Genomic DNA, 25,401 nt, shown 5'->3' on the forward strand with positions numbered 1-25,401 from the left:
GATGTTTGCATACTCAGTCGTATGTTTTCTTTTATATAAATGTCTTGACTGTATGCTTAATATTGGGTAGCACAGATTCTTAAGGCAACTATAAACTTCTAAAGACTGTAGACAATTTGGATTACAGTTTTGCATTCCTTTGGGCATGCCATTAATGGTTGGTTGAATCAATGATTATAGACCTTAATCTCTAAGTGATGACTGTCTTTGGTAAACAATTAACTCAAACTACTTCTGTATCCTTTGAGTGAAACAGTAGAGTCATGTGAATCAAAGTAATACAAATTATAGTACAATGTACCTGCTGCTGAAAAAGGACTTTCACATACATATTTTCATTTGTGATTAGCAAAATCTCTGGGGTAAACAGGGTATAATGATCACTGTTTGCTTCACAGGTATTTGTGGTGGCAAAAGAGATGAAAAGGGCTTTGAAATGAACTCTCTGAAATTATGTAAAATATTATGTTTTCACTACTGTGGATAAAACATTTCTTTGCAATTGAAGCATCTAACTCTCACTGAAACAATTTCCATGGATATTATTTGTGGAAGAGTTCAAGGTGGTATGACATGGAAGGTGGTATGAAATATAAAACAATACAATGTTTCATTGAAAGGCACCGGGATAAAAATATGATCATAAGAAATGATTCTAGAGATTTCTTCTTTGCTCTAAATCCACAGGAGTCCTAATTTGTTTGTCTTGTCCCTAGAAAAAAGAAAATTCTCAGTAATAAAAATATATTATGTTAAAACTTTCACCTTTCTCTTATTTTGGAAGGGTGGGGTACAGAAGAAGAGATGTTAAATTTAGAGCTACATATGGAAACTTTAATATATATATATGACACATTCAAATAGTTTTGTTACAAGTAGATAAACATTTCATTTGAAAAAGCCATAAGCCCTTACATGGTGAAAACAATCCAAATGCCACATTAAACAGGGATATTATAGATAAAGTCCATCATATTCTTTATATTGTAAGCTTGCAAGAGTATGCTGGCTCACCAATACCACACAACAACTTGGAAACAAGAAAATAAAAAAGTCCTTATAATGAATCAAAACAGAGGTGGGTAAAGCCACATTAAAGGAATTGAAAACCTACTTCTCTAAAACCTATTTCTGTTTTCTTTTTCTAGACCAGAAAGTAACTAAGTTATAGCATGCCAAATAGAGGAAAGATCTGTTAATAATTGAAGCAAGGAGAAGAAAGAGAAATACTGGTATGGTTTATTCTAGGAAATGATCCAGCCTGAGCACCCCCTTTAATATGTGAAGGAACTCAAATCCAAAGAGAAAAAGCAATTCTTGCCCAAGGCTCAACTCTGATTTACATGTGAAACAGAACTAAAAATCAGGATTCCTTAATAGACCATAAGTCTGTAGATTATATAGTCAACACATTTCCCCGCGCTTTTTTTTTCCTGAAAGCAAGTTTCTAGGCAATAGCAATAGTAGAGAAGGCTTAGTTTTCTTTTTTTTTCTTTTATCATGCTGATGTCAATGGTTAAGAAGATTGTGATATCAGCATAGTGTTTTGGTTTTATATCTTCTCTTAGAAGAAACACTATCTTTGTATGTTTAAATGAATTGCACACAAAGAGAACTAATGTCGAAGATTTAGATACAGATCTTTTTAACAACTTGCACAATGCTGCTTAAAAAAATATAAGAGAAAGAAATCCATGTGACTTAGTGAAAAGTGGATTTTTGAAAAAGTTGTCACCAATTTTTTGCCATACTTTTCAGGAATTAGCTCCTTTCACTTCCTAATTGCTGCTAGCAGTGGCCAAACTATTAAGTAGAGTTTTGGACCTTATGCACTGTTCCATAGCCTTGTAAAATACATAAACAGTTTTTCCCCCAGAAATAGAAATGCTCTGATACTATGTTGAAAGGCATTATTAGAGAAATTAGAATATAACAAACTGCAGATGGTAAAAGATTACTTCCGCAGAGAAAAAAATCCAAATGCATTTTATTCTAAGTGAAATGTGATTATCCGTAGACTGTGATAGTGGTGATCGATTCACAAATGGATAACTGTGATTTAGTTCAGGCTGCCAATTATATGTCTTAATCGGGTCAAAATAAAATCACAGATTAGAGATTGAGAAAAAATTTAAAACATTTACAATAAATTGGAATATACTGTATTAGAAAACTATATGTATTTTTATAGTGGCTATAATGTCATATAAATAGCCATTTTAGCTCATTTAAAAACTAAAATGAATTCTTCTGCTTAGCTAAAAATTATCTAAAACATACATAATATGAAAAGATCATTTTAATCAAATAAAACATCAGATAGTTTTAAAATAAATGTTTACAGGCTAAATAAATAAACTGCATTTAATATATTAATAATTCAAAAGCCATCCATAGATAATATTGCTCCTAAAGATGATATTTTAATATATTACATATTATATTGTATTCGTATCTTGAGAAATATTTACTGCGGTTTCCTATATGTAAAGAACATCTGAGTTAAAAAATAATGCATGTCATGTCTGGTTTCATGGAGCTTACAGATGCTAGTCTTATTTAAAAAGAATATCAATATTTCTAAATGGTGCACATAGGGAATACTAAACAACACTTTTGTTATGAAGGACAAATTCTTCTCACTTTGTCCTTCTTACTATTGTCAACTCCATTTAGAAGTCTTTTTTATCAACAAGAATAGACTGTTGCTGTGAAATGAACAAACTGAGTAACAGTAAAGTGAACAACCATCTCTAGTGTAATTAAACTACTCTATACTGTTTCCACTTTGGGGATTAAGCTGCTATTCATTCATTTATCATATAGTCATTGATTGCCTACAATAGACCAGTCTCTCTTCTATGTTTTAGGCATAAATCTTTGAACAAGCAGACAAAGGTATTCCTCTAAAGTTGCTTATATTTTAGTGGGAAAGATAGAGTAAAAGTAAAGAAACAAATAGATATGAATAATATAGTCAGATGATAAGTGTTAAGGAAAAATAAAGTAGTGTCATGAGATAGGGAGCAATGGGGAGGCTACTGAGAGACGCTGCAAGAGCAGAAGCCTAGTCTGAAGTAATAAGATAAAGTATGTGGGCAAAAGGCACCCAGGCAGAAGGAACAGAGAAAAGAGGCTGCATGGCAAAGCAGGGAGAACCGCGTGAACACTGCTGAGAGTTCCGTCAGAGTTGTGCCAGGCGTATAGGCCATGATAAGAAAGTTCCCATGAAGAAGAGTAATTTCTCTACACATAATAGGTATGCCTGAATGCCATTACTGTCAAGGAATAAAATATTAGTAGAAGAAATAAAATTATTCACAATGATATTCAGAAACAGTGCGTTCTTTCCAATTAAGTGTACTTAAAGCCTCTCTAGATGTAATTAACAAACTGTGATTGAATTTATAAGGTTCAGGCTACTGAGTTTCAAATAAAGATTGGAGGAAACTGTCTAATACAGAAGACAGACATGTAAAAAAATAATTAGAATGCAATAGGTACTTACAAAATGTTATCGGGATAATCTAGGAGGGGCTGGATTTTCTTCAACCTCTCCTTAAGAGGTAAAAAGGTATGAAGAAAGTCATTCCCCTCTTAAAAATGAGAAAAATCCAAGTAGATTTAAAAATTGTTTTTGTTTTATGCTATCACTTTTCTGAAAGTAACCAAGGAAACCAAATCCAAAGAGAAACAAGCTCCTTCAGGGAAGGATAAAAGACATAAACAGTCTGGCCTTTGACAATAGAGAAGACAGGTCACAGAATTCCCCATAGGCTAAAAGGAATCACTTAGAAATTGCAGAATTTGTAGGATTTCATAAAGGCCAAGTGTGAGCTACTGTATTTCTTTGGAATAACGGGAGACCCCAGACACAAGAGGAGTTAATACTCAATTGTACGCTTTTGCTATGGGACTCCATTGCGTGCTCATAGGAGAGTTGGATAAGCAGGGCATCATGGTGGAGCTTCTCTCAACAGGGCAGACCTACCATAGGTGCTGGGTGGCTACACAGGAGCAGGCATAATACCTCACGCAGTATCACCTATGAAGTGAAAATCACTTTTTCTTTAAGATTTTTCTTTTTTTAATCCAAGTAGGCTTTCCCCCCCCCTCATAATTTTCAAATGTTTGTTGTATTATGGACCTGTGATGTCTAATATGATATCACTAGCTACAAGTGGCTACTGAGTATTATTTAATTGAATTTTTAAGGCTGACATTGGTTCAGGCTTTTATTTTTTTATTATTTTATTTATTTATTTATTTATTTATTTTTATTTTTTCTGAAGCTGGAAACAGGGAGAGACAGTCAGACAGACTCCCGCATGCGCCGACCGGGATCCACCTGGCACGCCCACCAGGGGCGATGCTCTGCCCACCAGGGGGCGATGCTCTGCCCCTCCTGGGCGTCGCTCTGTTGCGACCAGAGCCACTCTAGCGCCTGGGGCAGAGGCCACAGAGCCATCCCCAGCGCCCGGGCCATCTTTGCTCCAATGGAGCCTCGGCTGCGGGAGGGAAAGAGAGAGACAGAGAGGAAGGAGAAGGGTAGGGGTGGAGAAGCAGATGGGCGCTTCTCCTGTGTGCCCTGGCCGGGAATCGAACCTGGGACCTCTGCACGCCAGGCCAACGCTCTACCACTGAGCCAACCGGCCAGGGCTTTTATTTTTTTTTAAATAACAAAAAACTTGTTTAAAGAAACTACATATTGAACAGAAACATTGTTAAAGCTAGAAGTTAAAGGCACATTGGGAGTGAGTCTGCTTTTAAGTCAATTTAAAGGACTTCATTTTCCATATCAATAAAACAGTATTCAAGAAAATGAGCCCTGGCTCTCAGTTGGTTAGAGCATCATCTGGATACGCAAAGGGTGCTGGTTTGATCCCTGGTCAGGACACATACAGCAACAGATTGATGTTTCTGTCTCTCTCTCTGCCTTCAGCTTTCTCTAAAATTCATAAATAAATTATAAAATAATTCAAGAAAATTATTTTTGAAAAGTTAAGTTAATTATATTTTGCCATTGAAGAGCAATGTTAAAATATGAGGTTTATATTACTGTGTTAGGATTCAGCATTCCATCACTGGTCTAACCTTCAATGTGTCATAAATGCAAAACAAACAAAAAGCTACCCTCAAAGTCTATCCTAATTTAAAACACGATTTCCGGTGCTATTAGAAAGGCATAAATACATGAGATATACACTGCTCACAAACATTAGGGCATATTTTATTGCTTCATATTCATTTTGAAATATCGTCTAAATTTTAAGAGAACTATATTAATCACAAAAGGCATTTTGTGAACTATCATGTGCACATATGGTGAGAAAATGTAATGGGGGACCGAAATCTAAAAGTATTTACCATATTTGGCATTAAGTAATCTTATCATCTTAGAATTTAGGGTATTGTTAGGTAAATGGATGACACAGGACTCTAAAAAGTTGTCCAGATATTTAAAAACTTTTTTAAAATTTATTTTCCCCTCGCTAATTCTAGAAGTATTTCTTTACAACATTTCCAAAAGAGTTGACATAATATATGTCCCCTCCATTGTCTCTTCCCTTCTCAACTTACTGAAAGCTAAACTGTAAGGGCTGCTCAAATAAAAGGTCATTCTGCCAGGCGTTTGTTGGCCTTGCTAGTATTACAGCACCTTTTTACTCACAAGAAAACTCTAGAACAGGGGTCCCCAAACTACGGCCCGCGGGCCACATGCGGCCCCCTGAGGCCGTTTATCCGGCCCTCACAGCACTTCCGGAAGGGGCACCTCTTTCATTGGTGGTCAGTGAGAGGAGCATAGTTCCCATTGAAATACTGGTCAGTTGGTTGATTTAAATTTACTTGTTCTTTATTTTAAATATTGTATTTGTTCCCGTTTTGTTTTTTACTTTAAAATAAGATATGTGCAGTGTGCATAGGGATTTGTTCATAGTTTTTTTTTATAGTCCGGCTCTCCAACGGCCTGAGGGACAGTGAACTGGCCCCCTGTGTAAAAAGTTTGGGGACCCCTGCTCTAGAAGAAGCTACCTGGTCACTGGCACTAAGTTTAAAAATAGCTTAGACACACTTTGTCTTAGTGTTGAGTTGCCTGGAAGGAATAAGGATAAACTGATATTGGTTGTTTACAGAGCAAAAAGCACTATATAAATTTAATCTGAGATGCTGTTATTAAAGGTGATTTTTCTATGAAGAAACTGGATTCAGCTAGATGAAATAAATCACACAATCGTTTTCTGTTCACTTCTTCAAGGAGGTTTTCTGGACCTGGTTTCATGTATGAGTCTTTGGCAAAAGGTGGTAGGTTATCTGAAGGTTTGAGGAAACGTCCTGTTTATTAACAAGAGCTATTTAAGGAAACGCCTAATTAAGGGAAGCTGGTCATCCAAATATCATGATGGATATTTTACAGTAACAATGAGATCCAGAAACCTTCCTCACCGGGTTTATGCAACATGTAATAATACTTGATCCAGTTCTTATTAAATCAGAGATAGTTTAGGAATCACTGTGGATTAATCTTTAATCTGATGCCTAGGAAAGGGGTTCTTGGACCGTGTAGTTGCAGACATTGTCTCCCTCCGGTTAAGCACTCTGTACACCACTGTTCCTGCTGCAGCTGTGGCGGTTGATTCTGTAAGAGGCTTTGGGTGGCCTGCACCTCACAGCACTGCTGTGAGTGCCGCAGCAACTTGTGTGACCGCCGGATCTCTCTCTGTGCGGAGGTCTCTGCACAACTTAGAAGCATACCTCTCTGCTGCCACCTCCAAGGCCTGGGCCTTCTTTTCAGCTCCTTTCTTCCTCTCTTGCCCAACATATTCAGGCTCACTCACTTACTTCCAGCAGCGCTTTTTCCTGGAGGTGCCCGGAGTGGACCATTGCAGCTGCCTCAGCTCTGGCTTTCTTTGGCTGCTCCTCCGCTGTCTGCATCTCTCTGTCCTGTTTCTCCTTTACTAGTGAAATACCCCTCACTAACTGCAACTGCTCCTTCAAATCGGATTCTATCTTTTCTTCCTCTAAGGGCTGTGTTTGAAGTACTGAAGTTTGTTTTGCATATTTGGAGGCTAATTCTTGCCTGTTCATAGGATCTCATCACTTTCTTGTGCACAGTTTGTTCCCCTGGTGTTCAGTTTCCCTTCTGGATTCCTTAGGTTTGCTGGTCATGTTTTCCATCATGAGTCTGGTGTCAGCCTGGACAGGTAGTTTTTATTGAGCAGCAGCCGGTTTTCCTCCAGGACAGCTTTTTGCTGGGTTTGAGTTTCTTTTATTTGCTTCATCACTTCCACTCTGTTTTCTATTGCTGCCTTTGTTGTCTGCTTTGGCTTCAAAAACTTATTGCATGAAAATACAATGTAGGGGAAATACAGGACCTGCTCCCAGAGTCCTAGCCTTCATCCCACAGGTCACTAAGAGTGGTCAGCCCTGTGCCGCAGATGGCAGCCCCTTGCAGAAAGTGTTCCGGATTTCGAGGGTCTGGGTTTAGCAGGAGCCCTTGCTGTCCAGCAGGCCTGCAGGGCACAGCTCAGCCTGGTTCTGATGAGCGCAGCCCTGAGCAAGCACTCCATTGCAGACCGGTTCCGGACCAGCACTGTAGTCCTGGATGGGACTTATGTCCTCAGTGGCATGGCTGTCCTGGACACCGCAGCCCTGACATTCTGGTCCCTTTTGGCCTGGTCCCTAATCCGTTGGCGCCTACAGTAAATTGCAGGGTCTTTTCCCTGAATCAGAAGCCTAGCCCCGGGGTCCTCGTGTCACTGAGCTGTTCTGAGAACCGGTGCTCCACGTTCACTCAACCCCTTCTCACCACACAGCGCTCGCCCTCTTCTGGCCACTGGCAGCCCTGCTTCCGGAGTAGCCAGCTCGCGGCCATTGTCCAGGGCTGGCTCCTGGGCCAGGATGGCACTAGAAGATGCTCAGGCATAGCTTGGTTCTCCCCTCTGCAGACAGAGCGGAGTGCAGCCTGTTCTACTCTTTCACACCCGGAGGGTGGGACGGAATGTAGGCCTCTCCTAGCCATGGCTCCGAGTTGACCAGGCCTGGAAGCAGAGCCAGCTGAGCTCAGGGAGGCTTCCTCCCCAGGATGTCTGTTGATGTTGGAAACATTTTCTTGAAACCAAATATATTCTTAAGCTCTTATGGTTATATTCAGCTCCTGTGTGAGGCCATAAAGTCCAAGTTCATCTCCAGCTCAAGGAGGGCCCAGGAGATGCTGGAATCAGACTCATCTGCTCCTGGTCCTGGGTTTCCCAATCTTCATGCTGGAAGTGAATACAGCATTTTCCGGGGTGACTGCCTTCTGGGCAGATTCAAAGTCAGAATTTTAAGGTGCTGGGAGAGGGGAAAAATAAAAACCTTACCCATGTGGTGCTTGCTAAGATCCATTGCTGCTGGTGGAAGGGTCAAAGCAAAAGCCTCTATCCGTAGAAGAGAAGCGGGAAATTATCTTGGTTCCTGGATCTTTTACAGATATGAAACAGCGATGCACTAAAACAGGAACTTCTTTCCTGACTCACCACCAAAAATTAAAGATTGTGTTTGTTGAATTGTACACTTGAGACCTATGTGGTTTTGTGAACCAGTGTTATCCCAATAAACACAATTAAAAATAATAAAAAGTAAATAAAATAAATGGCTTACCTTCAAAGCCCAGTTGGGACTGCCAGAGACTGAGGCTGTTGTAACAGAACAGCAAAGAATCTGATGTCAAGTAACACCCAGTGACCCACCTCAGGGGGTGGATCTAAGACACAGGGGTCTTCACTCTGGTATAGCTATGGGAGGAGGAACTGGGAGAAAATGTCTGGCAATCTGGGCCCTGTTTTTAGTACGAAATAACAACAACCTTCTGCTAGGAACTGGAAGCTTGTGGAACACAGCACAGTGATAATAGCAACAACAAAAAACGCATTGCCAGATCAATTCCTGACTAGATTAACACATCCAGACACTAACAGCCTGTCAGGAGGAGAAGTGTGCCGATATGGCCTATTTACTTCAAAATCCTGCTGTCCAGCAATCCATCTAAAATTACGAGATGTACACAATAGGAAAAAAAAAAGAAACACTTGCAGAAAGTAAAGTGAGCAACAGAAAAAGACTGTGCTGTAGTCCAAGATGTTGAAACTATCAAACAGAAAACATAACTATGCTTAAAAATATTGGAAAGATAAATTACATAAATGAATAATGTTTGAAATTTAGCAGAAAGAAGGTAAACTAAAATAGTACATAAAGAGAAATTTACAGGACTAGCTACCTATATTACAGAAAGAGAAAGGTCTGAAATCGATGATCATGGTTTCTGTCCTAGAAAAAGAGGAATAAACTAAACTCAAATTACAGAAGGAAATTACAAAGATCAGAGTGGACATCAATGAAATAAAAAACAGAAAAGCAATAAAAGAATCAATGAAAACAAAAGCTGTTTCTTGGGGAAAAAAAATTAATAAAATTGATCAACCTCTACCCTGACTTATCAGGAACAAAAGAGAAATGATCCAAGTTGCCAGTCCTAGGAATGAGAAAGACAACATACAAACTCTACAGATATTAAAAAGATTACAAAGAATTATTATGAACACCTTTATGGCAATAAATTTGATGACTTACACAAAGGACAAATTGCTGGAGAGAAACAAACTATGAAAGTTCACTCAAGGAAATGAATAAGCTGGATATTTTTATATCTGTTTTGTGTGTAGGGGGGGGATAAGAAGAAAATTTATTTTTCAGTGTACATCTGTTTGTAATATTTACATTTTTACCATATGCAAAAATATGTTTAGACTCAATAAACTAGTATATTATTAAAATTATATAATAATGGGATTTTTTAAAAATCCTGATAATCATTCAAGCTTATGAATCATATAATTAAAGAACATAGTTACTTAGAAGTATTTTTAAACACTACAAATCTTCAGAGCTCTTTTGTAGATAAACACAAACATAATAATTTGTATCTTTATCTCTCTCTCTCTCTCTCTCTTTTTTTTTTTTTTTTTTGTATTTTTCTGAAGTTGGAAATGGGAAGGCAGACAGACTCCCGCATGCCCCCGACTGGGATCCACCTGGCACTCCCACCAGGGGGCGATGCTCTGCCCATCTGGGGCTTCGCTCTGCCTCAATCAGAGCCATTCTAGTGCCTGAGGCAGAGGCCACAGAGCCATCCTCAGTGCCTGGGCAAACTTTGCTCCAATGGAGCCTTGGCTGTGGGAGGGGAAGAGAGAGACAGAGAGGAAGGAGAGGGGGAGGGGTAGAGAAGCAGATGGGTGCTTCTCCTGTGTGCCCTGGACAGGAATTGAACCCAGGACTCCCACACGCCAGGCCGACGCTCTATCACTGAGCTAACTGGCCAGGGCCTATATCTCTTTTTTAAAGTTGATTTTATAATTTAAAACTCTCATAAATGAAACTCTTCTCCCAGAAAGTTTAACTGGCAAGTTCTACAAAATATTTAAGGGAGGAATAAAAAACACTAATTATACACAAACTCTTCCAGATACCAAATAGATATAATTTATTCCAACTTATTTACTGAGCCCAGCATTTTAATAGCAAGGATGGTTTAACATTCAGAAATCAACCAATGCAATTATCCAGATTAGGAGACTAAGAAACTATGTTTTCATCTCAGTAGTTACAGGAAAATCTTTTGACAAAATTCAAAATTCATTTCTGATTAAGAAAACATAAACAAACAGAAAAACTCTCAGCAAACTAAGAATAGAAGGGAAATTCCTCAGTTTTATAGACAACCTGGTCCAAAAAAAAAAATCTTATAGGTTATATCGTATTTAATTGTCAAAGACATTGCTTTTCTCCTTAGTTCAGGAATAAGGGAGTGGTGGCTGCTCTTGCCATGTGTATTCAACATTGCATTGGTACTAGCCAGTGCAATAAGGAATGAAAAGAAAATGCAAGGCATACAGACTGCTAAGGAAGAAGTACAACTGCCTTATTTGAAGATGAATTTTGAGTCTATGTAGAAAATAGAGTTTACCAAAAAGGAAAACTAAAGGTAACAAGTGAGTTTAATAAGATTTTATAATATAAAATGAATATGTGGCAATCTGATGTATTTCTGTATTCTAGCAATGAAAAATTGCAAACTAAAATTAAAAATACCAAGATATACAATATTTAGTAATAAATATGTCAAAAGAAGAGCAAGTCCTATTTACTGCCTACTACAAAATTTTAAGAGTGAATTAAATGAAGATACATACATGCTCATGAACAAAAGTACTCAGTACTTTTAAGATATTAAAAACAAAACTTTATCAGCACCTAGGCTGCTGAAAAAAATAATATAATTAATGTAAAATAGATCACGGTAGCAGGGGAGTGTGTAGAATGCCAAAAGAGATGGCAAGGAATAAGAGATGAATATGAGCAGGAAAATGCAGATGGTGCCAGCTCCTGCAGGGCTTTGTGTCAGTCTAAGAGTGTGGGCTCTTTCTTTTGCAAGTAGGAAGTCACTGCCAGTTTTATCTCCTTTTAACCTTTAATTTTAAAGTAGTTTTTTGATTCACTGAACAATTGCAAAAATAGTGCAGACTTTCCTTATATTCCACACTCACTTTCTCTAAATTAACATCTTACATAACTATAGTACAATTATCAGGAATAGTCAATCAAATTTGTACCTTAATGTTAACTGAACTACAAATATTATTTTTTAAAAATTTTATTTAGACAATTTTAATGGGGTGACATTGATCAATTCGAGTACATATATTTAGAGAAATCATCTCCAGATCATTTTGACATTTGATTATGTAGCATAGCCATCACCCAAAGTCAAATTGTCCTCCATCACCTTTTATTTGGTTTTCTTTGTGCCCCTCCCCTCCCCTCACCCCCTCCATCTCTTCCCTCCCCTCCCCCTGGTAACCACCACACTCTTATCTATGTCTATGAGTCTCAATTTTGTGTCCCACCTATGCATGGAATCATTCAGTTCTTAGTTTTTTCTGTTTACCTCAAATATTTAAAATTCACCAATTCCTTTAATCAGTATAACTTTTTTTCTGTTCCAAAACGTTATCCAAGATCCCATATTGCATTTAGTTGTAATTTCTCCTTAATTCCTCCAAAGTGTAATATTTTCTCACTTTTGTCTTGATGGCTTTAAAACACAGAAATGGCATAATGGCATTTAAGAAAAAAATAGATATCCTTGTTTTCAATGTAGATGATTGGAGAATGGCTAAGCTGTGGGCTGGGAATTACACCAGCTGGGGATAGTTTTAGTAATTAGATTAGTGGTGATATTGATTGAACAAAGTGACCGCCAGTGACTATCTCAAGGAGAGAATAGCTTTTTTGGAGGGCGAGGTGGCGGCAGAGGAGGCTGAAGCGAGGCGGATTTGATGGCCGAGGCCGGGGCGGTTTTGAAGGTCGGGGAGGCTTCGGAGGAGGCAGAGGAGGAGGCGGAGACCACAAGCCACAACGAAAGAAGACTAAGTTTGAAGTTTCTTCTGTCCCTGACTTTCCCTCTTCCGTTTGAAAGAAAGGACTCTGGGGTTTTTACTATGCTACCTGATCAATGACAGAGCCTTTAAGGACATTCCAAGATAGTATATAGTCCTGTGGTCAACTTGGAAATATGCATAGATAACATTTCAAAGGAGATACCGTGTTGGTTTAGACTGGATATTTATATAAACTTTTTAAAGATGAGTGATAGAGCTAACCTTTATCTGTAACTTTTGAGTTTCTATTGTTTCTTCCCATGTACAAAACCATTTTTTTTCCCCTACAAATAGTTTCTTTGTGTGTGTTGGGGGTCTAAAGGAGAGCAGAGTGTTTTATCATGATTTTGCTCAAGCAACTTTGGGACAAATTAAAAGTCCTGAACTCTGAAAAAAAATAAAAGAAGAGAATAGCTTTGAGAAATATTTAGGAGGTAAAATGACAATGTGGGTTAACCAAAGTAGATTTGACAGACAGAGTACGGGGAATTAGGTAGAGGAAATAATTAAAGATGACTGCTGAGTTTGGCATTGATATTCTAGATAAACAAAATAACTGAGAAGAAAGTGTAAAATATTTTTTTTGTCATTGGGGACAGAAAATGACAAAAAACATAAACAGTTCTTCATCCCTTTTTACCATGATCTAATTTTTATTTTATTAGATATAATTTGTTGGAGCATATTAAATATGCTGTAACTCATCTTGAAGGAATCAGTTCCAAATCTAGAAAGTGCCATACTACAAAAGAATAATAAATTTAGTAACTAGAATTTTTATAAAATGATGAAAAAAGTTTTGTAGACAGACTATAATATGATATGATTATCATCCTTGTCACAATTATGTTTAATCCTCACATTTTGCTAGCTTGAATTCTGCAGAGAAAAATCGAATTTTACCTAAATCAATCAACTACAACATTGTGCATTCAGCTAGTTTCATAAGTTCTTTTACTTTATCTCCTATCAGTTAGTAATCAACTATGGAGTATAGGATGAGGAAGATGTTGTTTTAGATGAGACGATCCTTTTATATTTGTAAGCTGTGGGAAAATGGCCTTTCAAAACATGATATGAAACAAAATATTTCTGAAAGTGAAAAGAGGACAAATTTGATTGTATAATAATTTAAAATTTTAAAATAACTTTATAAATTATACATAAATTTAAACATTAAGAATAAAGACAAATATTTAACATATAAATATCAAAGTGTTGATACTGAAGCTCTCCTTCAAATTAACAATAAAAACTGCATAAAAGTCTTCCTCAAGCTGCAGTCTATGAAAAATACTTTGGGGCTATTATATAACAATGGTCCTTTTTTTTTTTTTTTTTTTTTTTACAGAGATAGAGAGAGAGAATCAGAGAGAGGGATAGATGGGGACAGACAGACAGGAACAGAGATGAGAAGCATCAATCATTAGTTTTTTGTTGCGACACCTTAGTTGTTCATTGATTGCTTTCTCATATGTGCCTTGACCGTGGGCCTTCAGCAGACCGAGTAACCCCTTGCTTGAGCCAGAGACCTTGGGTCCAAGCTGGTGAGCTTTGCTCAAACCAGATGAGCCCGTGCTCCAGCTGGAAACCTTGGAGTCTCGAACCTGGGTCCTCTGCATCCCAGTCTGACGCTCTATCCACTGCGCTACTGCCTGGTCAGGCAATAATGGTCCATTTTGACACAGCACCTGCTCAGCTTATAATTATATATTTACGTGACTATCTTCTGGCTCTCCCATTATAGCGTTTTCCTATCTTGACTACCTTGATTCCTGAGTATCTGACATTTCCCTGATATAAAGATATACATTTTACATATGTAACATTTAGGGATATATGTACATAAATGTGTTCATTGCAGAATTTTACAAACATTGAAAGAAGAGATTATTCTGAATTCCGTAAATAGGGGACTATGATAATATATAATTGAAATGTTCTAAAGTGAATATAATCAACTCTATATCCCAACCTTCTCTTTACTACATATTGAAAATGTAAAAAGTATTCTGTAAATGAGGACGGGAATTTATTCAATATAGTTACATTGATAAAATGCATATAAAAACATTTTGTAAATAATAAACAGCTATATAAAAACATGCTACTACTTAGTCAGCATTTTATCCTTTTCATCACATCATTATTGGTAGAGACACTTTAGGACTTGATTGAAAGTATACTCAGTCCTTTGCAGGTTCTTTTCAGTAGCTGTTTTTACACTTGCTGAAATTTTTTGTATATTCTCTTTATATCTAGAACTGAAACTATACAAAAGTAATACCTTAAACCCAAACCCAGAAGAAAAGAGAAAGAATGGTATCAAAATTATTATTATTCATTCTCTGGCTGGATATCTCAGTTATTTAAAGCAAAGTCCCAATATGCCAAAGTTTCAGGTTCAATCCTGGTCATGTCATATACCAGCAATAACCAATGAATGTATAAGTAAGTGGAACAACAAATGATGTCTTTCTCTCTCTCTGTTTCTCTCCCCCTCCTTCCTCCCACTCTAAAATCAGTTAAAGTCATTATTATTCTTTTATCTTTTACATCCATGAGGCTGAAATTTACTGAATTCTATAGTAAAGGAGAGTTAGGTGACTTCCAGTTGTTATATGAGCCTCTATGTTTTAAAGCAGGGGTCCCCAAACTACGGCCCACGGGCCACATGTGGCCCCCTGAGGCCATTTATCCAGCCCCCGCCACACTTCCAGAAGGGGCACCGCTTACATTGGTGGTCAGTGAGAGGAGCATAGTTCCCATTGAAATACTGGCCAGTTTGTTGATTTAAATTTACTTGTTCTTTATTTTAAATATTGTATTTGTTCCCGTTTTGTGTTTTCACTTTAAAATAAGATATGTGCAGTATGCATAGGGATTTGTTCATAGTTTTTTTTATAGTCTGGCTCTCCAACGGTCTGAGGGACAGTGAACTGGCCCCCTGTGTAAAAAGTTTGGGGACCCCTGTTTTAAAGCAATGATTTTTCACTTCTCTAAGACAGGCATTGAAATCTGTGCCATGTTTGAATCCCAACTCCTGCATTTACTAATGGTACAAATTTAGACAATACACTTAACCTCACTAAGCCAGCTTTCTTACTGGAAAATGAGAATAATAGCTTTTCTACACAGGGTTGTTATGAAATATAAATGGAAAAATAAAGTGACTAATAGGTGCTAGGTTAAATGTTTGGTCCACCTCAGGCTTAAATCACATATTATAAAAAAAGATTCATGCTGGCTATTTTAGATGGCCAAAACATAATTGACTGAAAACTATTTAGTTGAGTTCATTTGATGGCTGGTAAGCAAACATTTTAGTCATTCATATTCTTTGTAAGAAAAAAATTAAGTCTTAAAATGTTTTAATTATAATCAAATGAATATTTTTTGGTATTCTTACTTCTTAAGTAGATAATTATGATTAAATTGGACCTTGTAACATTAGCTATAGATAAAGACCATCTTTGTTTAGCAGAATTTGTTCCAAATGATATTTTTGGCAAATTATATTCATGATGTCTCAAATTAATCCTACCTTTTTATATCCCACCTCTCAGTAGGTTGCTGAAAATCGTATTTGCAAAGAATGGTAAATGTCCTGATAAGATGAAAATGTTTGGTGTTTTTCTATATTCTTACAAATAAAAAAGCAAATGTCAGGGACTTTATGGTGGATAAAAAGGAAGAAAGCAATTATAAATACTACACTTGTGATTTATTAATAGATTAAATTTTTAAAACTTAAATTCTGCTATTTATAGAATATAAAAATTGTCCCCATTTTCCTTGGAAGGTTACCTTATTTTTCATTTATAAGAGCTCACTGATTGTAAAATAAACATTGAATAATAAGTTTTCAAGAAAAATAATCTACCATAGTAAATGTATTGAACAATTTTAAAATATGCCCTGATTTTAAATATGATAAAATATAGAATCTATATGTGTTTTAGAATTATGGAAATATGGTGTTTGCATCTGAGTTGGAGAAAGTTGAGACAATAGTCTTCTTAGTTTATTATTAGAAAATAAAAAAAAATAAGAATCACCTTTGGAGGTGCTATGATTCTTATTAATTCTGTGTATCTTCTTTACTGATACTTCACCCTTACTTGCAAACTGGGAAGTTCTACTCCCCAGTTATGATTAGATTGTTAATATTATCAGGAAAAAAATAAAGGAAAATCAACAAGTATGAGATGTTCTAAAACAATCACATCAAAGAGCACTGCAGGCACACTCTACCAGACTAATGTTTTCCAGAAAGGGCTACACATTAGAACTACTCAGATAACGCATCACAATGCAAATACATGCCTGTTAGCCTGGAGTGAATAAAGTAGAATCTCTAAGTGTAGACTTAGTCACCTCTGTTGTTTAAAATCCCCACTTTGGGAACAGAACAGAGAACCCAGAAATAAACCCACAACTTTATGGACAATTGATATTTGACAAAGGAGGAAAGAGCATACATTGGAGTAAAGACAGTCTCTTTAACAAATGGTGTTAAGAAAACTGGTCAGCTACCTGCAAAAAAATGAAACTAGACCACTAACTTACACCATGCACAAAAATAAACTAAAAATGGATAAAAGACTTTAATGTAAATCGTGAAACCATGAGTATCCTAGAACATAGGCAGTAAGCTCAGCGACATCTGTTGCAGCAATATATTTGCTGATTTATCTCCACAGGCACATGAAATAAAAGACAGGAAAAACAACTGGGATTATATCAAACTAAAAAGCTTTCGCACAGCTAAAGACAATATGAACAGAATAAAAAGTCAAACCACACAATGGGAGAACATATTCGACAATACATCTGATAAGGGGTTAATAACCAAAGTTTATAAAGAACTTGTAAAACTCAACACCAAGAAGACAAACAATCCAATCAAAAAATGGGCACAAGAAATGAATAGACCCTTTTCCAAAGAGAACATACAGATGGCCAATAGACAGATGAAAAAATGTTTAACGTCACTAATCATTAGAAAAATGCAAATTAAAACCACAATGAGATACCACCTCTCACCAGTCAGAATGGTGCTCATCAACAAAACAACACATGATAGGTGCTGGCAAGGATATGGAGAAAGGGGAACCCTTCTGTGTTACTGGTGGGAATGCAGACTGGTACAGCCACTGTGGAAAACAGTATGAAGATTCCTCAGAAAATTAGAAATGGAACTGCCCTTTTACCCAGCCATCCCACTTATGGAAATATATCCCAAGGACACCATATCACCGACTGAAAAAAAGAAATGCACCCCCATGTTTATGGCAGCATTGTTCACAATAGCGAAGATCTGGAAACAGCCCAAGTGTCCATCAGTGGACGAGTGGATTAGAAAACAGTGATACAGCCTGACCTGTGGTGGCACAGTGGATAAAGCGTCGACCTGGAAATGCTGAGGTCGCCAGTTCGAAACCCTGGACTTGCCTGGTCAAGGCACATATGGGAGTTGATGCTTCCAGCTCCTCCCCACCTTCTCTCTCTGTCTCTCTCTCCTCTCTCTCTCCCTCTCTGTCTCTCTCTCTCCCTTTTTCTCTGCTCTCTAAAATGAATTAAAAAAAATTAAAAAAACAAACAAACAAAAAAACAACAACAAAAAAAACAGTGATACATATATACAATGGAATACTATGGGGGCATGAAAAAGAAGGAAATATTACCTTTTGCAACAATATGGAGGGACCTGGAAACTATTATGTTGAGTGAAATAAGTCAGACAGAAAAAGAAAAATATCATATGACCTCACTCATTTGAGGAATCCAAGGAATAATGTGAACTGAAGAACGGAATTGAGACAGAGGAGGGATCAAAGGAACCAGAGGAGAAGAGGACAGAGGGAAAGGGGATGATAGGATAGGATAATCCTGAAGGGAAGGGGGGAGGGCGCTGTAGGGAGTGGGGCAAGGGAGATGTTGAGGGGAATATGGGTGAGGGGGGATGCATTCGGGGTGACCCTAGAATCTATGTAAACACAATTAAATTTTAAAAAGAATCACAAATTAAAAAATAAAATAAAATCCCCACTTTGAATTTTGAGGGTGATTTTGGAAATTCACTACGGTGAATAGATTGAGATATCTTTGAAGATAGAACCTGTCATATACATTTTATGATTTCCAAAAAAGTTTCTGGCACATGGTTGAAAGAATATAAATGTGTATTAAAGAATAAGTGTATGAATGAAATGTGCTGAAGTTCTCCTGTGTGTTAAAATCACTGGAAGAACACATATCAAGACAAATTGGTCAATATAATAAGAAAAAATATCACAGTGATAAATATATATGCAAGGAGGATGGTGCTATCCAAAAATATTTCACCGAGTTTTCATTGAGTGTTCAATAACAGGTCATCAATTCAAGACCCTTTATAAATTTTATTTTAGTCTCATTTTACTTAAGAAAAGGAAGACTCAAATTCATTGTTTCAGAAATGAAAAAAGATACTGTACATGAATAGTATATAACTTAAATTTATACAGAGAACTTTATTTCCATAATTGCTGAATGACCAAAAATAGTGTTGGTGATTGCAGTTGAAATATAGGAAGGAAGGAAGGAAGGAAGGAAGGAAGGAAGGAAGGAAGGAAGGAAGGAAGGAAGGAAGGAAGGAAGGAAGGAAGGAAGGAAGGAAGGAAGGAAGGAAGGAAGGAAGGAAGGAAGGAAGGAAGGAAGAGGGAGGGAGGGAAGGAGGGAGGGAGGGAAGAAGGAAAGAAGGAGAGAGAGAAAGAAGAAAGAAAAAGAACAATGTGCTTTCAGCAATTAGTGCAAACTCTAAACATCTTTTATAGTGTTAAAATCTCAAGCAGCTGGAGTGACAAAATCAGCAGCTGTCCAATATGCTCTATATGTTTGGAGCTGTGCCTCTACATGCACACATAATATAAATAAATCAAAATGGTTAAAATAATAGCATAAAAGAACTATGTCATTGAGAAGTCCTAGGCTTGGATTCTATAAACAAGACGTGGAAGATATCCACAAAAACATACTATGTTCTTCCAAATTCAGTTTCACACTATATTTAATGAAATGAAGTATGCATTGTATGGAACTAAAACTAAATAATCTGGTATTCTAACCGTCAAGACATGAAATTCTTTTAGCAAATAGTAGGCTGCTTAAATTTTGTTATTCCTCTTGCTGTAGCTCTTTATTTTCTCAAATCTCTCTTCTGCTGTCATGATTTATAGTCTTGTTTTTATATTAAACTTTACATAGGGTCCTGTGAAGGGTCAATGTCCAGAGAAAAACAATTTGTATCTTCTGTACTTCAACCAAAATTTCCTGTTTGTAAAATAGGCATCAAATATAGCTTTGACAGGTTGCCTTGCAGAACTATTCTTATATGTGCCCAGCTGGGGTTGTGTTTTGGGTTAACCAGTCCCAATCCATGTTAGGTATGTGAGCTTTTCCTTCTCTTTAGTGGGACTACCTATTTTACCAAACCTGACAATAGACAAACTTCAGTTGAACTTTTCCCTACGAAGAGCTCTAGCTGTCTTTTCTTTGCCATGCAAAATTTTAAGATTCCGAATATATTTGCTTGCTATGGTGAAATAGATATTGGACAATGAGTTAGAGACCAGACTCTTTCTTTTACTTTTTAAACGAGAATTGTATTCTTTTTGACAACTGTAATCAATAGCAGGTAGAGCATATAAGAGAGATGTCTATTACATTGAGGCTACCACTCCCCACTGTCCCCCCAGACCCCTCCTCTGAGACACCTAATATAATGATTTTGGTATTCTTTGTTTTTGAGTCTCAGACTCCTTCTCAAAATAGTGTTTTTGCAAGCCAACTTACCAAACACTTGTGGTAGGCATAGCAGTTAAAGCTGATTTTGCATCCCTAGACGACATAATCTCTAAATTGCCTTTCAGATCTAACATTATATAGTTTCTTAATTGCAGTTTTTGATGGTTCCCATTTTGACTTTATAGGGAAATTTTGTTTGTTATTGCTAAAGTATATAGCAGGATGAATAATATCAAATAATATATCATTGAAATATAGCACATTTACTTGTATAGTAATAACATTTTCTAACTAATAGAGGTTAATAGGAAGTAACAGTTGATTAGAGAAAATTATAGATTATAGTAGAAAAAATTTATCTTCTAAATCATTATTAATATATGACTCTTTAGAGTTTATTTCTAAATCTCAAGTAAAATAAACAATTTTATGTATATTTATATGTGACAATATAATATTGAAACTGGATTTTTTTAATCTCAAACTTTTATATAACTTTATAACTATTGTGGTAGATTTATATAAAAATTATATTTATTTAATTATGCTTAATTAGTGTAAATTAAAGATGAAATTCACTGTGTACCATAATGCACTCTTATTTTGATTTTAAATGCTAAGTGAGCCAAACTTTTAATAAAATTTGTTTAAAATCCTCTTTATTTATTTACTTTAATTTTTTTTATAGAGACAGAAGGAAGAGAGAAACATTGATTTGTTGTTCCACTTATTTATGCAATCCTTGGTTGATTTTTATATGTGCCCTAACCAGGATCAAACACACAATCTTGGTATATTAGGACAATGCTCTAATCAACTGAACTACCCAGCCAGCCAGGGATAATCAAAATATTTTTTTTAAAAAGTGAACTTCTACTCTCTTATATAACCAATAATGGTATTATTTACTACAATAATGAAGCAATCTATTGGCCAATGTTTTTGCATAAATTCATTGTATGTATAACTATAAATTCATACTGCTTTCTGTATGTATTGATTTCATAAACATAAGTAGGTACTATGATTTTTACTAAAACTTCTACATCAATCTATTATGGTCTAAGAAGCATTCATCTCTAATGCTATCTTTCATATTTATTTGAAATCATATAACCTCTCTTATCCTTGAAAATTATATTCCTAATTACTCATTTATTTTGTATGTATTATTTGTCTTACCATTAATCACAATAAATTTAATTGATACTTAAATGCATGTCATTAGTATAGTACTTCTAAACTTACACTTTGTCAGCTTTCATTAACTGACCAATCAATTACATGTAGGTACTTATCCTCTAAGTCTTTCTTTGAATTTTTAAGAATTGTGTAAAACAATCTATATGAAGTCTGAATACTGAGAATGTAATAACTAGAATGCCTGATATCTATAATAAAGACTGAGCCAATTATTATAGCAACCTTTTAAAATGAAATTAATTTGCCTTGATTCCTTCTGAATAATATACTTTTGGTTTTCTTTTTTGATGTCTTGCTTTCAAAGATTGACATTCTGAGATATCACTTCTTAACTCCTTTTTTCTCTATGTGTTCTGTTTTTATATTTAGTTATAATTTATATTTGTTATAATTTTAAATATGTTTGAAGTAAGAATATAGTCACAGACAGAATAGTTAAAATGAAATTAAAACAGATGTGCCCTGGCCAGTTGGCTCAGTGGAAGAGCATCTGCCTGGCATGTCGAAGTCCCAGCTTCTATTCCCGGTCAGGATACACAGGAGAAGCACCCATCTGCTTCTCCATCCTTCCCCCTCTCATTCATCTCTGTCTCTCTCTTCCCCTCCTGCTGCCAAGGCTCCATTGGAGCAAGGTTGGCCCAGGCACTGAGGATGGCTTCATGGCCTCCACCTCAGGCACTAGAATGGCTCCGGCCCTAATGGAGTAATGCTCCAGATGGGCAGAGCATTGCCCCCTAGTAGGCATGCTGGGTGGATCCTGGTTGGCACATTCAGGAGTCTGTCTGTCTGCCTCCCCGCTTCTAACTTCGGAAAAATTCAAAACAATAATTTCAAACAGAGATCATAAATGATGTTGTGGAAATAAGAAATTGTTTAGTTGAAAAACAGGATGAGATAGCTGCCAAAATTTAGTATATGATCTTACCATGAGTTTTCTGACTTGTCAAGTAAAAAAAATCAAAAACATTTTTTAATTCTTCAATTTTGTAAGAAAGACAGTCAGATATAAATGTTTTAAATGCCAGACGCCTGTGTTTTCTTAAGCCAGAAATAACTCGCTCAAACACTTCATTCCCTCCACCACACACTTTTCATTCCTCCCCCACCAATTTAGATAGATCACCTTTTTGAAAATTTTATATTATGTACTAAGAGATTGTCTTTCCTCTGAATTACATATTAATAATAATAAAAGCATAGTTATCACTAACTGAACACCTATTATCTGAGCAGCAAATAACTGAACTGAATTATCTCCAACCCTGGCAATAATTCTATAAGATCTATGCTATATTATCTTCTCTACAGAAGATGAAACTGAGACCATGAGATGCTAAGTAATTGCACAGGTGGAATAGCTAAAAGGATAGAATTTTTAAACTGTATTGCAGTAGCACTTTGTAATTTGAGGATCTCCTCAGACAGAATGTTCCTTTTAAACATTTATTGTATAGTTCTGTAAAAACTCTATAAGTTTAATTCAGTGCTCCTCAAAAAAGTGAAAATATATGAAACACATTGACATTTGAATGTCACTGTGCTTTCTTGCAGCCTGCGAACTTATGAATCAAGGCATCTTGGCCCTGGTCAGCTCCATTGGCTGCACATCAGCGGGGTCCCTCCAGTCTTTGGCAGATGCCATGCATATCCCCCACCTCTTCATTCAGCGTGCAACAGCTGGGACCCCAAGGAGTGGCTGTGGACTCACCCGGAGCAACAGGAATGATGACTACACGCTCTCTGTTCGCCCACCTGTCTACTTAAATGATGTTATCCTGAGAGTGGTCACAGAATATGCCTGGCAAAAATTTATTATATTCTATGACAGTGAATATGGTAAGTGCTTATGATTTGTGTCAGTTCTGTAGGTGGATATTTGCATGACAAGCTACTTCATTAAGTCTTGAAAAACTTCTAGGAACTTACTCATTGTTATTTGTGATTTTTCTTGTCCAGTCATATTCTAATAAATCTAACAGCAACACAAACATTCTACGGTAAAGGTCAATCTTTTCTATTAAATCCCTTTGAAGTCATATGTATATATATCTGTACTTAATGCTCAGTCTATAAATATTTCTAAAGAAAATCAAACTCCAGTATATCCTCATTTTTCAAATAATGGGAAGTCAGAAAGACAATACTGTCTTTTTCCCATTTCAAAAACATTTATATATAATAATAGACCATTTTGGTCAGATCCTAGAACATGAAAAAATACTTATTTCTATATATTGGTTCTAAAGACAATTGACATCTCTTTCTTATACCCTTGTATATAGACTTTAATAACTACTTAATACTTCACTGTTGTGGGGCAACTGACATTATATTACTTTAATTTAGCATGGCAATTGTCTACAATATGAAATCTCATGAAAATATTAAGTAGGATAAAAAGCACTTAATTTATTTAACTTTTCCAAAGTAAAACATAAAACATTTTCACTAAATTTATATGATTTAAGAAGACCGTTTGTCTCAATATTTTCACTTGCATTTAATTAAGGAAAGTAAACAAAATGCTATTATCTTGTTTAAATATTTTTCCTGAATTAATCTTGTTTTCTAATTTACTAATCCCAGAGATGTTTAAATATAGTTTCTCTCTTATTTTTGTTTTTTGGGAAATAACAATGAATATAATCAAATATTAGGAAAAAACATAGAGATTGGTAAGGAATATATATTTTGAAATGTTTCTTTAGAGATTTACCTTAAGAAGGAAACTCAGAAAAAAATTTTACCATTCAGTGTGGATAGGTCTAGTTTTCAGTTTTGTAGGAGAAATAAAACAAACAAAAACAAAAAGATTTCACTCCTTCCCTGTAGTGCAACTTATTTTTCCTAGCAAATAAATAAATAAACATTTTAAAAATAATAGTTTTCTTGTCCTAAGCTATCCAGCATTATGAACAATATTGGGAAACAGTTACACAACAGTGGATCAGAAAGAGGCATCAATAGAACTGAGCACAAAAAGGTTGGCAGAAATCTGGGAAGCAACAAATAAGAGCTCCCGTGGACTCCCAGCAAGGGGAAGCAAGTGTAGTTCCATTTAGACCTAAATATTCAAAGGTCGCATGGGGTGTTGGCAGCCAGGGTCACATTAAACTTGATGGGTAGGTTTCAGCCAAGTCTGTGGCACTCTCCGGAAGCTCAGTTCTTTGCCTCTGGCACGGAAATCCTTATTTTTGTTGCTTAATTCACGTTAGTTGGGGGTCACAGAGCAAAGACCAAGTGACTGAAATGAATAAAATAAACAAAAAGAAAATTAAAAATAATTGGCTCATCAGTAAAAGTAAGATTTGAACACAAATTTGAAATTCATTGACAGGAATATTGAGTGAGCACAGTAAACTCTGCCAGTGGAACCAACATGCTAAGTATGGTCAATTTTTTTCCAGTCAAATTATCTATGATTTATATAACTATGAATGGCATTCTTATGACCTCTGCTGAAATATAATTTGAAATAATAAATTTTTAAACCCTTAATTTTTCTTTAAAGGGAGAAAACACTTTGTAGTTAGGCTTAGCAAAATAGTCCTTTTGAAATAAGAACAAGAAAAGTGATTTTGGATAAAAGTATTTTTATGACATTTGAATGAGAATTTTACTCTGTAATAAAAATACCCACAAAGAAAAGAAATTATCTGTTTTCTTGTTTCTAAGGCCTACAGAGATTACAGTTATGAAATTGTTATGAGAAAATAGATTTTTATTACCGATGAGGCAAATATTTTTGAAACTGTATGCTAAATTCATAGTCACACGGAATCATTTACATTCATTTGAAACTCCTCATTTTCTTTTTCTCTGTTTTTCTTTGAGTCAATAAGATAGCTACAACCTCTGTGTGTGACTGGGCCCAGTGATGGGATTCAGCCAGTTTGTACCGGTTTGGCAGAACCGATACTTAATTTTTTGT

General features: G+C 36.0%; 1 protein-coding gene across 2 annotated transcripts in view; it reads left to right on the forward strand.

Annotated features, from left to right (window-relative positions):
- The window catches only part of GRID2 (glutamate ionotropic receptor delta type subunit 2), a 1,621,553-nt gene that overhangs the window by 786,005 nt on the left and 810,147 nt on the right, over positions 1-25,401 (forward strand). For both annotated transcript variants that reach the window (XM_066385691.1, XM_066385692.1), the window contains one exon: positions 23,022-23,306. In XM_066385691.1, coding sequence (XP_066241788.1) covers positions 23,022-23,306 — 285 coding nt within the window. The remainder of the gene's footprint in view (positions 1-23,021; positions 23,307-25,401) is intronic.

This window comes from Saccopteryx leptura, chromosome 5 (genome assembly GCF_036850995.1).
Source record: "Saccopteryx leptura isolate mSacLep1 chromosome 5, mSacLep1_pri_phased_curated, whole genome shotgun sequence".
In the NCBI taxonomy this organism is placed as follows: Eukaryota; Metazoa; Chordata; class Mammalia; order Chiroptera; family Emballonuridae; genus Saccopteryx; species Saccopteryx leptura.